At 33.7% G+C, this 17072-nt stretch overlaps 1 protein-coding gene across 5 annotated transcripts in view; it reads left to right on the top strand.

Moving 5' to 3' along the window:
- LOC106615265 (golgin subfamily A member 6-like protein 22) overlaps positions 1-11944 on the top strand; it is a 33735-nt gene extending 21791 nt beyond the window's left edge. For 4 of the 5 annotated variants that reach the window (XM_070107474.1, XM_014231404.3, XM_070107472.1 and 1 more), the window contains 7 exons: positions 7053-7203; positions 8625-8759; positions 8853-9043; positions 9836-9982; positions 10798-10909; positions 10990-11322; positions 11389-11944. In XM_070107474.1, the coding sequence (XP_069963575.1) occupies positions 7053-7203; positions 8625-8759; positions 8853-9043; positions 9836-9982; positions 10798-10909; positions 10990-11322; positions 11389-11538 (1219 nt within the window). In that variant the 3' untranslated portion in view covers positions 11539-11944. The remainder of the gene's footprint in view (positions 1-7052; positions 7204-8624; positions 8760-8852; positions 9044-9835; positions 9983-10797; positions 10910-10989; positions 11323-11388) is intronic. The other variant, XR_011395662.1, reaches the window with a different exon arrangement.
- Positions 11945-17072: the final 5128 nt, after the last annotated feature.

Below are 17072 nucleotides of genomic sequence, written 5' to 3'. Positions count from 1 at the left end.
AACTCCAGCTGAGGAGAAAGTTTCATTGATTCCTGTTTATATATTGTAGTAAGCCGCTTGCTGTAAGACAGACGACAGCTTGTAGCCGCACCTAGTGGGCAAACATTTCAACCTTATCTCACTTAGCTAGGACCATGGATTCCACACGTGTTAGTTACCTCTTCTCACTCAAAAATTGCTCAAGTCACACAGGGTTTTCGACGCGGACAGAGGAGTAGGGATTGAGTATGGTAGCTCAAATATGGCTGGATACCCATAGTAATTACCACACCCCGTTTTGGCGTTCGATCTTTGGCACATCTTCTCTATATACATTATATAATTTTCGCCTTTCTTGAACTGCATTTTACCCTTTTGATAGTAAAACAGTCAAATATGCCGAAAATGAAGTTGTAGATCTTCCATCTTCGATAGGACACCAAACAAAAACTATTCCAAATATTTATGAAAACCTTTTACAAACAAGCCTTATCATATCAGCTGTTCAAATATATAACGGTAAAGCGAATAAGTGTGAAGTTGGCTGTAAAAAAATTCAATAAGCTCAACATTAAACGAAATTACTTAGTAAACGACCCAATCGTAAATGATCAGCTAATGTACTGAGTCATGTAACTGCATTCCAATATAAGATAAAGCCGCCATACAAATTGATTTATTTATTTAACAAGATATCTTCACAAAATTCGGCATCGATTATTTGCCAATGCAACGCTACAATTTTGGAACATAATGCTTAGATCGGATCAGATCAGATTTATATTTTTTATACACTTTTATCAAGTCAACTTTATCAAACTTACAGTGCTTTAACAGCAGAGAGCTCGAATAGCAAATATTATCCATTCAAAATGCTTTTAGTCTACAAGAAGATTCAAGAGACTTTCAAAAAAACATAATAACTTTTTACATTAGACGTATGGGAGTAACATTTATAAATCTAAGGTATTAATAACACAGAAAAACTATTCGACTGAGTTTAGTGACCTCAAGTGTTGCCACTGGATATAAACGTTCTATATATTATATATATATCATACTTTGATAACTTATTTTAAAATTAAATAAATAAGCTGTTTTTGTTTCCTTATATAATACTTTTACCTTATACTTAGAAGCATTTTGCTAAAAAGTTTCCAACACAAACACCTAAATCATCGGTTCCACCATTTGCTTGACACACACAAGGCAAAAATAATCTTGTAGAACTTCGAGTGTAAAAAGGGCGGTTAAAAGTTTTGCTATTAACAACACCTTTTATCAAGCGAAATAAACGAAGCAACTCATTTGCGCAATCATTCACGCCTCCATGTAACGCCCCAACACACACCTTACAACTTTTACAAGCAATAAATAAGCAGAAACATCACTGCATGATAAACTGCGTTTACGGGTGATATTAAAAATCAATTCGTTTGTCACGCTCATTCTGTTATTGGATTTCCAGACCGACAGCTTGTGAGCCACTCATACAGATTTTTATGTCTTGCATATTCGAAGCCTACTATCAGGCGCCGCTACTTGTATTGACATTGCGAACAGGTAGAATTCTATGTAGTCTGCTGTTAATGGCTGATATTTGGCATGCTGTCTAAATAAATCAATCAGCCGAGCAATCAGCAACACGCTATGATTTTAAGCTGCCGATGCCCTTTCTGCGTACTCTCATACCTACAGCGGGTAGGGTTGTTCGATACATACATTCTAGTATACAGTATTGGAAATTTAAATTTATTTGCTTTCATCATCGCAGATAACAGATCTTTTGATAAATGCTTGACGTTCAAACATATTTTTCGATTGGATGTGGAATTGATGACTCGCTAAGATGAATTAATCCAAAACCGATTTGTATCGGTTAAGAGAAGATTAAAGCGTTTGTTTATAAATTTTGTATCTCAGCTAGTAAATCTAATGTATGACGCCAAAGCCCCTGCTGTAAATACTATACAGAAACGCTAAATCTATTTCTTGTCTTTAAGAAATAACTTGCATTCCTTAAAAGCTTTTATATGTCAAGAATAACTAGTGTAAACGAAGAAGAACCTAAATTTTTGAATTTATTTGGCGGCTGATTTCTGGATCAGAAGATTATATTCGTATAATAACTAGATTTATTGTCATTTAGAAGAATTTTAAAGATCGAGTAGACTTAGTTCTAATTATGAAAACGAGACTAGAGTCTTAATATGAAGATGAGGCCTGACTTGAGTCCTTCACAACTCAGCTAAGACGACCGGTTCTGTTTTTTAACCTTAGTCTTCCAAAAGCTGAACAGTCAAGCTAGAAGTTCCAAGGTGAAATCATCGAATCATATATTGAATCGTATTTACATTTAATACGGACCAGTACTTTTTCAAAACCTTTGTTTAAGTTTACGAATGGCGTTGAAGAAGTTTAGACATACCTACAAAGCTTTTTGTAATCAATTTTTAAATTTAGCCGGCAATAGTAAAACCCACTACTGACATCAAAGTCAATTCGTATATTTATTTCCAAAATAACATACTACCATCAACCCTTTCGGCTGCGATAGTCACAGCATAGACTTACACATGTGCTAGTATCTATCATTAAGCACTCGAACCCTTCAAATTTTACGGTTGTGGGTCACGAACAAGAAACATGGCTAATAAAATATGGCAACCAATAAATCAATTGCACAAAGTAAAGTTAGTAGGCATACAGGCGTACTTATTTACAAGAACATAAAAGAAACTTTAAACGACATACTTACAAGTACTAATAGTATTCGGCAAATGTACGGATTTCTCCACTCCATGTCATAAAATACTGTGGACGTGCTCTTAAACACATGAAACGACCGAATTACGACACAAAATTAAATGCTTCGATAGCTTTAAGTGAAAACATAGAAAATATTTTAAGTAAAATAAAGTTAAAGCGTAAAAAAATACTTCAGATTGTGTTGATAAAGACTTCATATTTTTCTTAAAAACTATATTTTGCTATAATTATTGTGAATTTCTATTTAAAAAAAAACAAAGAACTAGCCTTTGGAAAAAAATAGTTATAACTTAATATACTTTTGCCAAAAATTCCATAATCAAAAAAAAAAGCAATTACTGCTGAATAATTTTTGCAGCAATAATAAATCAACTTTAACATTTTGCAATGCTCGAAATCATAGTTAATTTCGGCAAACGTTTAATTGTACAATTTTATCGAAAAAATCGATAAAAAATCGTTTTGGGTTAAAAAGTTCGTTTATTTGCCCACCCTATACTGTTTAACCAATTTTGGAAATTCATTTAATCGGCTTTAGTTACAAACTCACACTAGGCCTCAAAACCAATTGAAATGCTGATACTATGACGTGAGTAAGTGCATTAGAAGCGATAACAGTAAACAAGTTTTGGCAATGTGACACCCGCACACAGATACAAACACACTAGTAATGCATTTTCAATGCTAAATTGTTGACATTGCAAATAAAGTCACAACCCTACTTACACATTCACAATCGTACTATTTCTTCAACATAACGACTGTAAGCGAAAGTCAGTGTCAAGGTAGAATGCAGACATTTATATATTTATTTACACATATGTACTTGTATATATGCGCCTTTTTGCATACAAGTACATATGTATGTTATAAATTCTTTGAATGAATTAAGCTCAACCTGTGCCGCTGGTATTATAATTATTTTCTGCCGGCATATCATAATTTAGTATATAGGTATACTTATATATTTATTCGTGCATACTAATTCACATGCTATTTACATGTTTAAATACTTGAAACCCCGGCTAATAGGCCAGAGCTGAAACCTATGAAAATGCTAAAAAAGTGAAAACAAAATCATAATGGGATGAAAATAATTTACGGGTGATCAGGAAGGAGAGGGGATTGGTTGATTTTATAAAGTGCACACTTAGTGTGACACCCTAAAAAAACGACTTTTGAGAAATTAAAAAAAAACTGTTGTATCGATTGAAATTTTCACGGTACATATTTATACATGTTTCGAGAATATAATAAAAAAGTTGAATTTTATCCCAAATTTTTTTACTCAGATTTTTGATCAGATCAAAAACCAATGAAGTCATTGTACTATGTAGAATTATATACAGAACAGGCAGAAAAAAATTCATGATGATCGGATAATTTGTCTTTAGTTATCAATGCAGCAAATTCGAAAAATGTTGTTTGGAGAAAAACGCGATTAAAAATAAACTGGTAAACCGGATTGAATTGAAATTAGCGGCTACCCTTTAAGTAACTCAAAACTATTTGAGATATCGATTTTAAATTGTAGCATGTTATTTTTAAAGCTATAAACTAAGGAAATATGAAAAAAGTCCTCCCGTGCCACAGAAGTGTTGAAAACGATTTATCTCAATTTACAGCAAAACTAAAACTCCTATGGAAAAAATATAAATGGCAGAGTTGCAGCTAATAAAAAGCTCAAGAACTCTTGTATTAACACAAACCTCAAAATTTATGTGAAAAATTCAAATTATTTTATTATTCTTTTACAAAAATTGTTACCTAACCTTTTAATTCCACAAACACACTGTAATTTTCTATCTTTTTACCTTTTTTTTGACTTAATATCGGAAAAGAACGCTAAATTTTAATCTAAATTTCTCACGACAATATATTTTTGTTTTCTTTGTTGCAATAACATATCAATTTTATGATGGTGTAAAAAAAAATTTAATTGCTATGGTGTTTCCGCTGAAAAGGCAAAAAAAAACCACTAAATGATTCCAACCTATCTAAAACTGTCTTAGACAATTTCGGGAAAGTGCCTATACCGCAATATTTTATGTTAAATAGATACTACAGGTATGTGTATATTAGCAAACATTTGTTGTTTAAGAAGCTGGCAACTCTTGCTAAAATATTGTTTGATCTAAATGTTTCTTGCTTACTCTAAACGCAACGTTAACAAACGTTATCAAAATCAAAAATGAAATGGCGATCCGTATATAACTACTAACGTGAGAAACTCTATCTACTCTTCAACTTATGTTTTTAAGTATTGTAATAAAAGCGAAAGTGCCCTCATTTCCACAATATCAAAACTAGAATTTTACGATTTTCAACAAAAAGCATAAAACAAACTTAAGCGAAAACACAAATGAACCAGTATGAGGACAAATGTCAAAAGTACCACGCGATTTTCGCTGTGGCAAAACATTTGTGGTATCTACCGTTTGTGGCATGACTTTTAGTCATTCGTTGTTAAGTTGTGTTGTCACTTTGTGGCGCTTAAATCCTAATATTAATGGCGCAAATAAAGGATTGCAAAAGTAACAGCAGGCTAATGCTCAAGAAACCAGTAGGCGGCAAATGTGCGGGAATTAAACCTAAATGAACCATATAAACACTCAGTGTGGGAAGTTTTGATATTTAGTATGAAGCTTCTTAACACTTAACTCAAGCCGAATTGAGCTTAAAACAAAGTTTGGTAAGTCGCATATAAATTTTACAAACAAATGTACTTCATTAAATGGGTTGGATTTTAAGAAAATATTTTCCAACGGCTTATGCATAAAGATTCCAAAAATTACAGCACATTTTTCTTTCTTTTCTTTTATTTAATCTGTCTACATCTATTGTATATAAGTACGTATGTAAATATTCTCGCAATTTTTTATGATAGAAAGTCACTTTACAAAAAACTCGTAGCAGTCATTTAAGTCACTACGTTCTCAGCTTTAGTAATACATATTTTTAGCATTGCTAAAAATGTTTACTTTTTAAATTCAGTTTCCAAATATCGAATATAAAATCTTTTATTATAATATATACAATGGCAATGTTTAAAATTGTTATAAAATAAAATAGAAATATTTTTATTGAATTACATTTAATTAAGATTTATATTTAAATTTTTTTCTAATATTTTGGTATAAAGATGTACTTGTTTATTTCACGTAATTTCTCCGATTTTTATTCAATTCAAAATTAGACCTAGGCGTCTACATTTCTTATCTGCAATCTTACCAAATTCTAGTAACGAAAATACTTCCGGGTTATTTATTTTGAGAATGTACACACATACGGACTTAAAAAACCTTGTCAATACGTTTGTATATACCACCATTGATGTGTGCGTCAGTTTGCACATTCGCGGAAAATTCACATCACATAAACAAAGTTTTTGGGGGTAACCCAAAGCCAGCGACCGCCGAATTCTGCCAAGGCATTTTATTTTTTCGAATCTTTATACCCTAAACATGTTACATTAAGTTTGCTACGAAGTTTTTACCACCCAGAAAGAAGCGCCGGAGACTCTAAAAATATGTATATACAAGTAAATGATCAGCATGCCGCGCTGAGCCGATTAGCCATGTCTGTACGTTATATCATATATATATATTATGAGATATCGCTCTGAAATTTTATACACGTACTTTTGTCCCAAAGAAGTTGTTCATTTGTCGGAACTACCGATAGCAAATCAACTATAACTATATAGCTGCCATACAAACTGAACGATCGCAATTAAATGCTTGTATGGGAAACTTTTTTATTTAACGTGATATCTTCACGAAACTTGACATGGATAATTGTCGTAAACAGCTATACAATCTCCGAAGAATATATAACTGCCATACAAACTGACCGATCAAAATCATGTTATTGTATGGAATCTGTTGTAGTTGTGAAGGGTATTATAGCCACGATGCCACCGAAGTTAACGTTTTTTCCTTTTTTATTTATTTATTTATTTGTTCGGTGTTTCCATAACATGACAACAGCTATTAGAAATTCGCAAAAACGGCGACACATAAACAGTTGCAATGTGAACGCAGCAGTGTAGTGCTGCCGAACATATTATGAAAAAGTCATACGAAGTAGCTGCTGCGAAGGAAGAAAGCAGCGAGTAAGTGCAAAGTAAAAAAATACAATTTTTAAACAGCTTGTTATATAAAAATTTAACTAAACGTTTTTACTATATAATCAAATACTTTGTTACAATTCTTAACTCCCTTTAGCAATATAACATATTGAGCTCTCTTTCGCTATAATTTTTAATTCCTTTCTGCTATAAATCATAACTCCTTTCTTTACAGTTTCAATTTACCACGTATAAGTGCTGCCCTGGAGCGTTTAATTGGCACAAATGTGGTGCGTCTAACCGATCACAAATTTATGAGTGAGCTGCGCCAGCGACTGGAAGAGGAAAGCCGCATACAGCTGGAACGTCGCATAAACGCAAGGGCGGTGAGTTGTTGAATATATGTATGTATGTATGTATGTAGGTTAATCACAAGCGATTAAGCATGAAATAAAATTTTGCGGTTAATTAAATTTTTGTCGCATAACAGCCTAATATAACATGGACGGATAAATTAGCGTAATATGGTCCAACAAATCTTACAAATGGCAGCCTTTTACTCAGATTGTCCTTTTTCACCCGAAAGCAATTATGAGTTCGTATTGTAAATGTTAGCAATTTCAAAACTTAATGCTAAACATATTTTCTACGAACTTTTGTAGCCAAGCAGCGTGTGCATTTTATTTGTTTCTGCGACACATTTCGGGCTAGAGCCCATTAAAGCAACTTCAGCCAACAGATTAGGCGCTCCGGATTTTAACTCAATTGATTTAAATGTAGTTTTGACATGACATGTAAAAAGAGAATTTCCTTATAGTTGAAGCAAATCAAAGTACGATTCTAAAGTTGAAAGTGAAAAAGTTTTAGAAAGTTTCGAAATTGTTTTTAAGTTTACAAAATGTTGTGTAGCTGCAATTGGTTCTTCCAAAATGTGCTTTTCATATGAAAGTATAGGTTATATTCGTAAATAATAAGTCGTATCTGAGTCACCATTACGTATAAAGGAAATATTTTGGAACGTCCCCATTCTATTAAAAAAGTGTCTATCACTATTCACTTCACTTAAAAATTAAAACATCTTTTCTAAATCAGTAAAAAATTTAAATTCGGAAAATAATTTTATAAAATTTATAAAGTTCAGAAAGTTCAAGTATATTACACCCAATTAAAATGACTCACCACTTGAGCCACATATTTCCTACAATTTTGTAGCGGTTTTATTGGCAGATAAATGCTGTCAAATCACTAAATGGTTATTACCACAATGTTAGGTTATACATATATTATCTAATAAATATTATTTGCGGCTCTGGTTAACTGACAGCTTGACAGTTATATGAAATGATGTCATGCAACAAAATACCTGTCATATTGTGTTTCGCCCGTGGTTATATGCATATGTTATTTGCGGTCATACCTATATATAGGTGTAAAAATTGTCTAGCTTTCGAGAAGGATTATGTAAACTTATATATATATATATATATACTTATCATATTTTCCAAGCAAGGTTCAACATGTTCATATATCAGCTGAAGACCGACTTCCATAAAATATGTAACTTGCTTAGCTAAATAAACACAGTATATTGCCCCAAAAACAGACATTCAGATAGCACCTTAATTAATTAATTTAATGACATGAATAAAGTACATTAATAAATTAAGATAAAGACTGAAACGCATATAGATCGATAAAATATGACATTAAAACTTATATCTTACACTATTGTATCAATATTTTTTAAATTTATGCCAACAAATATTGTACATTAATCGCAATTTCTTTAATTTCTCATTATATCTAGCTTCGCGAGGTGGAACGTGAGCGTCTCTTAATCATCGAAGGTAAAACTAACGAAATACCCGCCGAACTGGCCGATGATCCAATATTTGTTGTCAATAAAATTGCGAATAAAGAAATCCAAAAGGAGCGTGCTAAGGTGAATTACAAATAACATCAAACAAATAACACATATTTCAAATTTCTTATGTCAATAAAAAAAAACATAAAACTCCCACATATGTACTTTAAGCTAAAAACCAATCGTGAGCGTAATGCGGAACGTTTGAAAGCGCAAGGCTCGAAATGGGAACGCGAAAGGCAAAAGTATGTGGAGGAAGAACAAATGCGCGTTGAAAAGATAAAGGGGCGCAACAAGCAGCAAAATGAGCTTGAAGAACAGTACAAGTCCGAAGATGCTGAACGAGGCATGGATTTATTGCGGTAGGTCAACTTGTAAGCGTTAATTGAAAATTTTCTTCTTTGCAGGCTAAAATGGTAAGCGGTTAAATGATACGATATGAAAAAACCTAATTTATTATATACTCTTCTTCTGATTATAAATTACGTGCCTTAGTGTAGCACAATTCTATGCTCATCATAGACTTTATTTGCTAAACGTTAACCCAGCAAGTTGTAATGTCGTTAACATTAAAATCATTTTAAAGCAAAATTATGAAGAACAACAAATAGAGCAGGCTTATAAATATGCATGTGTATATGTAGGCCATAATTCGCTACAACGCCCAAAAGCAGGCTTCATTTTTTCGTGTCATATTCAGCTCGGATTCTCAGATTTTTACACTTAGCTTTTTTGAATTAATTTGCTAGCACTCATTTTGGGTTTAACGTGCATTCACCCCTACTTTTTATTTTATACAATACTTTAAGAACGAAAAATACACAGGACCACACATACATATATATATCTAGTATTCTCATTCACAAGGAATGCTACCAATATACATGTGTTAGCGCGTCTCTAACGCTGGCTGCTGGGATTAAATGGGTAAACGTAAAGCCTGCTTACTGTTGGCGATAATTCTAGTTATATCTTAGCACATTTTAAGCTTAGGCTATGAAAAACTAGACGTCTTAGCTATTTTATATGTATACATTCATAACACGTGCATATAATTTCATTTAGCTGTGAATATGTTTCACCTACTTTAGCAGTTGGTTCATTGAACTATTCAATTATTCATAATGTTTTAAAATACTTTTTCATTTCTGCAGCATCGACAACGAAGAGTGGCGCGAGTGTGAACAGGACCTCAAGCGCTTTCTGGAGGAAGAGCGTGCCAAAATGAAGGAGCGTTCGTTGCGCTTGCCGACACCGTTCACATCGGATAAATTGGATATATTGAATATTGTGCGTGCCAGGTAAGTGAATTTGTCGTACTGATTATGAACAATCCCAAGAGTCGCAATAAAATTTTCTTTAAAATTCTTTAGTTTTTATCCTTATTCCTTACTTTTAACAATTATTCAGGACAAAGTAAATTAAAATACTGTTTTGGAGTGAGTCTCTGTATATCAAAATAGTTTTTAACAATATTTGGGTGCCAAATAGATCACAATAATAAAATTATAATTAAAAAAATCAGAAAGTAAATTTAAGAATTAGTTCCTGCACTCTTTTCCTCCGATATACGTATTGAACATGTTTAGTTCTTATAATACATACTTATATTATTATACCACCCGATTGGTTTTGACGAAAAAAACTTCAGTATCGCCTCTCCATTGTACGAAAATATGTCGTTCAATAGTATTTCTTGCCGAACAAGTGCCAGCTACCTTCGATTTAACAAACTTTAAAAAGTAGTGAGTCGAACATACAACTGGCATGAGTTTAATGAACTTCGTAAAAACGTGGAATATAATAAAAATAGAAATTTTCCAATGAGACATCATATATTTTTTTGTATTGAAATCACTTAAATGACTTTGTTGTTGTTTTCATATTGCTCGAAGGCAACTATAAATTACAACCAACCCACTGCATCTTATATTTCTAACAATATTTCAAGTACACGTTATTATGTTACATATTATTGTTTATGATGAGTCTTAAAATCAGACAAACTCAATGCTTCCTTAGCTTTCTTTTATTACTCAATTCACAAGTAGATAATTTCATTGTTTAGTAGTCTTAACGAGATGTAAAAATATCTCATTAAACTATTTATTTCAAGGAAAAAATTCCGCGAAGCCGAACAACGTATATGCAAAGAATTAGAGGAGGGCGCCAAACCAAAACCTGTTGCTAAAGATATTAAACTCACCAAGGAGTTGGCGGAAAAGACGGTGAGTATAATATTACAGCCAGGTTATAAGCAGTTTAGATTACAGGGTACTATATTATATATTTTCGCTTTTGCCTGTAGGCTGTCATACAGAAGCATGTACAGGATATCATACAAGCCGAAACCGAAGGCATCTTCGAACCGGCTATAAGTAAAGAGGCGGCCAAAGAAATGTCTGAGCGTGAGAAGGAAGAGCGACAACGGCGGAAATATTTGGATGACGCCTCTGATGTTTCCACTGAATCGGAGATCTACGAACAGGGCAGCACTATAAGCCAATCGAAACGACGCCATGCAGCCGAGTTAGAGGAAGAAATGGAGTATGATGTGGAGCGTGGTTATCTCATTTCCAAAGCGCAATTTGAGCAGTTACGCTATCACGATGATAAGATACTTATGCTACAGAAAGCATCGGTGAGCAAAAACTATTAATACAGCAACAAGAAAAAATGTATGCATTTACTTTTACTTAATCAACAGGATATGCGTGAACTATATCAACTGGCCGAGGAGATAATAATTGGCGAACGTGTTGAGGAAGAAGTTGTGGAGGAAGAAATGGTGGAAGAGGAAGAGCAACCGATTTACGAGGAAGAGGAGGAGGAGGAGCCCTTAGATAACAATTTCTAATAGATGAATATGAAAATGCGCAAATACTTCGCGAATACACGCACACTCACTAAATTTGTTGTATTTGGGAATAATTATAAGCGGGCTGGTTAGCAGCAGGGAAGAGTACGTATGTAGTATTGCAGATGTAGGTGGCTGCCTTTGATAATAACAAACTAAATTACTTACCAGCATTTTTTATGGTTAGCTGAGAGAGAATATGTGACCGAGTTTTCGAAAACTAAACTCTTTAAGCAAAGATTCTGTATGTTGTGCACTTAGTTATAAGCGTGAGATTATATAATAACCAAATGTAAAACTGATTAACTCAACTTATAACCAATTAAAGCTTATAATGACACATACATACAAATATGAAACACTTAAATCGAATAAAATTGTTTTGAGCTAAATTTGCGAAATATCACTAAGTGTGTTTGCCTTTGTTTTTCAGCTAAAATGCGAGTTCAGTGGAAAATCGAGCGAACAATGATAAGCAATATGATGTGCGTAGAGTAAGTGTTGCGCTTAATTGACATTTGATAAACATTTTAATCATTGTGTCAATATGAGACACGAAAAAATATAACAGCTATGTACTAACTAGTCCGCAATAATAGCGCGCATAAACGCCTAAAAATATGCAGTGGCACATGCATTAATCCACGCATGCAAATAGGGTAGATATGTATAACACAGTACGTGCCTTTGGCTTGGCCATAAATGAACATGCGCCAACGGATATGTCTGTCGCCACGTGTGTATTGCCTTAGGGTACGTTAGTATAACTATAGAATAGGCATCGCATTTCGTCACCGACAACGCTGTGACAATTGGGAATTTTAATCACCGGTGGCGTATACGAAACAACACAAGTGCGATAAGTGGCATAGCGATTACTCGTATATACCTAAAGAGTATATACATATATGCGTATTCAGCCAATAATTATCACAAAGTCATGCCGATATGTTTGCGTTATTGTAATTATCAATGGATTGGCATTGGCCACGGCTATCGCTTGTTGCAATTAGTTGTGATTTGTTTGCTTGCGGGCGGAAGTGTCAATTTAAATAAGCTCTGACGCAATCACTCGTGCAGACTGGCACGAAGGGCGGAGCTATTCATAACGGGGTATGATTTTTTCTTTTTACATTCCACGTCGATGTATGCGCCAGAGATAAAATTGGCATATGAGTTTTTAATATCTTAGGAATGTAAACCATCTTTTATGATATAAAAAAAAACTATAGATATAAAACAACTAATATCGATTGCTCCGAAGCTATAATGCCCTGCAGAGCTGCATTCCTTATAGCATAATAGGGGAAAAAAAGGCTTTTTTTCTACTATGATCGCTCAGTTTATACAGCAGCTATATGCTATACTGGTCTGACCCGAACAATTTGTGCGAATATTGTGGCGTTACCTTGGAAAATAAGAAGTGCCGAATTCCGTACAGATATTTTGTCAAATAAAAAAGTTCTCCTTAGAAGAACTTAGTTTTGATCCGTCAGTTTGTATGGCAGCAATATCTGTTAGTGATTCCGACAAATGAGCAGCTTCTTGGGTAGCACTGGACGTATGTCAAACTTCAGATCAAAATTTCAAAAAATTAGGGACTAGTTCGCCTATATACAGACAGACAGAACGGATAAATCGACTGAGCTCGTCACACTGAGCATTTACATACATATTTACGTTTTAAAGTCTTCGGCGTTTCCTTCTTATTGTTACAAACTTCGTGACAAATTTAATATACCCTCATCAGGGTAAAACACTTCGTACAACATTAACATACATAAATATTGCACTAAAATATTTATGCCAGAAAAAATTCAAACCTGTTGCCAACCTGTCAAATGCATATTTCGAAAACTTTGCATATTATTAACGATCCAAAAGTATGCCACACATAACAGTGTATTTTATTTCCACACGCGGTAAAGCAAACATGAGGCACGAATGTGGTATAACTATTTTTGGGCCCAAAAAGTGAAGTGTATTTAGAAGCAGTGCCAACTTAGAAGACACCTACGGGCAAAAGCCAAATATTCGTGATTCAATTCCCAATCGCTTCGTGTAGGGGCAATAAAATGCGCAACACTTGGCCGCAGCGAAAATGTTGACATTTCTAAAGTGACACTTTTAGGGTGAAAATATTTCTGCAACACTTATTTTGGAAATTCCAACAACAATTTTGGTGAGGAAGTGGGATTTAGATATATGCCTACCAGCATGCTTACGTGCACACATACAAACATATAATACATATACGCCAAAAAATCAGATTTCGGAAGAGAAAAAGCTGTTAGCGAAAAAATAGCTGAAGTATTACTAATCCATCTTGTATTATTATTCCGCCTGTGACGGAGGCTTTAACCAAATTATTTGTATCCGCCAGAATTTCACTGCTGCAAGGCTGGTGTCCTACTTTTTGCATTAAAGCTAAACAACGGAACTATTCTTATACACGCAAACGTATGTATGTGTGATAATAGCACTTGATACTCCCTACGCGTAAAGTTTTTTTGGTTTTTTGGAAGTTGTGACAGACGATAGTGATGGAAAAATTCAATTTGTCTATTTCGTGAGTAGAAATAAAGACACATTCATGGAAATGTAGACGCATTTAAACACATATACATATATACATATCATAACCACGTGCACTGACAGTTCACTGCCCCGGAAGGCAAAATGCCAAATTCGTAGTAAGTAAGGAAAGTGCGGGTATATAAAACACATATTATTTACATACTTAAAGAATATATTATATATTTATTATTATTTTTACATACTTTTACACAATTACATCTCACTGATGACAAGTATTACTTTTTTCTTCCTAGGTGCATGTATTAAGCTTCCTTTTAGTTTTGAAAAATATAAGCTATTTTAATAATTTTTTTTTAAATTAAATAGTTATATTTATAATTTTTCTTAATACATAGTTAGTCTATATAATACATAAAAGTTGGCCTCCATTTAGGCACAATTAATTTTGCTTATCTAAGACACACACCTTATATATTAAATTAATTTGCATATATGCTGCTTACACATATTAGTATAATCAATTTATTGTTATAAAAAAGTTGTTTAAAAGGAGAGATGAATAATTGAATAATCAAAGTTAAATAAGGAGGAATTTGCTTTTTTCTGTTATAATGGTTATTACCACACAAATTTAGTTTGCAAGCTGAGGGTAGCAAATTGAATATATCTTCGAGATTGTATAAGACAGCTTAAGTTTTTTAGGAAAGTCTGACAAAAGTCGTGGAATCGATTTGCTTCACCAACCTAACTATTTTTTTATATATAAGAATATATCTATCTCAATTACTTACTATGCAAATACTAGGAGAAATGATTCAAGATTAAAAAAATTTGCTCGGATTGCAAGATACTTCGTTTAGTAACTAAATAACAGTGTATTTAACTGAACTTTACCATAAAAAATTTTTGTATCTTAAAGAATTATTGTGCCTATCTAAGCTGTGGATGTTGCGACACAAATTGAGTACTATAAAGTTTTATGACCTCAGTGGATATTCTGTTACCTGTGCGCAAGTTCACCCATTCATGTCAACTGCATACTTTAATGAAAGAACAACAGCTAATTGCCAATTTCCATCAGATAATTTAATTAGATATGCCTGAATGAGCTTCATGACAGCTATATGTATAGTGCTAAGATAACATATGTGTGTGGTAGAATTCTACATTTTTAAGTGATATTTATATCCTGAACAGGGTATATTAAGTTTGCCACGATGTTTGTAACACCCAAAAGGAAACGTCAGAAACCGCTCGTCGATCTACATTTTGCACCCGTTCTTTTCTCATCAAAATGCTATTCATTTATCGCAACGGCCCATATCAGACCACCATAGCATACAGCTGCCATACAAACTGAACTATCGGAATCAAGTGATTGTATGGAAAACTTTTTCATTTGACAAGATATCTTCATCAAATTTGGTATGAGTTTTTGGCAATGGTGTAATCGCCGAAGAAACTGTTCAGCTCGTGTCACTATAGCATATAGCTGGCATACAAACTGACCAATAAAAGTTCTGGTAAGAAATCTTTTGTATTTGTGTATTATAGCTTCGGTACAGCCGAAGTTAACATTTTTTCTTGTTTTTTTTTCTGTTCTACCTGAAAATCTGTAGAAAAATGTATATCTTACTACCGTACAAGCGTCTTTCACAAAGCAAAAAAAGTTTACGTTGAAACCGAAAAAAACCACCGTGCTATCTATTGCGACATTGAATTTTTGATTGAGCTAAGACGCTAGTATTAGATTTTCAAGTAGAAAAGAATAAATATCGCCCAAAAATTAGGTGTCCTAATGTATAGCTTGGGTCAAGCATTCATCACTGTGGTTTTATATAACGTTAAATGTTAAATGTGACAGCTTAGCAGACATTTCTTTTTAATATATGTGTGTTTGTAGTACATATATAAAATTTCTGTGTGGAAATCGTCACTTTATGTGGGTTGCTCATACGCCACCACCAACCTAAGAAGCAAGTGTAATGAACAATGAGCTTGTTAATACGTTATATTTAATTGTGTCAAATTTGGTATTGGTAATATTGGTTAAGGTTAACATGGTAGAAAAAAATGCTGTGGCTACTGAAATGACGAGATCTTGAACAATTTCGCCTATTTGTTAAAAGTTTTCACATATCAGGGTTACCACAAATATTAAGTTTTGTTGCGATATCTTTCTTAATGCTTTAGTTATTTACCATGAGAACAGATTAGCTTCCGACTATGAAATAGACTTTAATTAGGCGTTTCCATAACCTCATTCAAAAAAGTACGCGCAATTTCTTAATATTTTCAAAGAATACGCCTAAATTGGAAGTGTAAGGAATTTATTTACGTTGATCACGTGTAGGAAGGCATTTCTTCAGAATTATTAATCTCTATTAAAACATCATAACAACAATTCTGCAGACAAGAAAGTCTTACTTACTAGGCAGCCTGAAATTTTCAAAATAAGTTTCAATCATATAAACACCATTTAACGGCACATCACACATACATACACATGTATGTATACGACTATAATAAACCGTTTTGCGAAAAGCTTTTCCAACTGAGCTTTTTTGACAACGCGCAAAATGAATCAAAACAGTGAACGAATGAACATTTTGTTGCCGACACAAAAAAGAAAATCACAATTCTTTCATACGCCTTATCAGCAACACTGATGGACACTATGCTTCTTATCGCCTATGCGTCGGCTCGCGCTACCACTTGTGTACATATGCCGCTTATGTATGTGTGTGCGTGTGTGCTCACGCTGCGTATGCTACTTGCTGAAATCGGCTGCTGGTGGCGCACTAACGATGAGGACGAAAACGACAAATACGACTACGACCACGACGATGATGATGACGACGCCGATGCCACCGACGAGTCATTTCAATGTGTGTGGTTGTTGTGGAGGACTCCGCATGCGAACACTGCCTATCGCAGCCAGAGTCCATTGAAGGTGAACACATATGCTTTTGCGCTATAGTTCTTTTGGTGTGCGT

The sequence above is a fragment of the Bactrocera oleae genome, chromosome 3 (genome assembly GCF_042242935.1).
Source record: "Bactrocera oleae isolate idBacOlea1 chromosome 3, idBacOlea1, whole genome shotgun sequence".
Classification (NCBI taxonomy): domain Eukaryota; kingdom Metazoa; phylum Arthropoda; class Insecta; order Diptera; family Tephritidae; genus Bactrocera; species Bactrocera oleae.
This window is presented reverse-complemented; position numbering and strand designations above follow the sequence as displayed.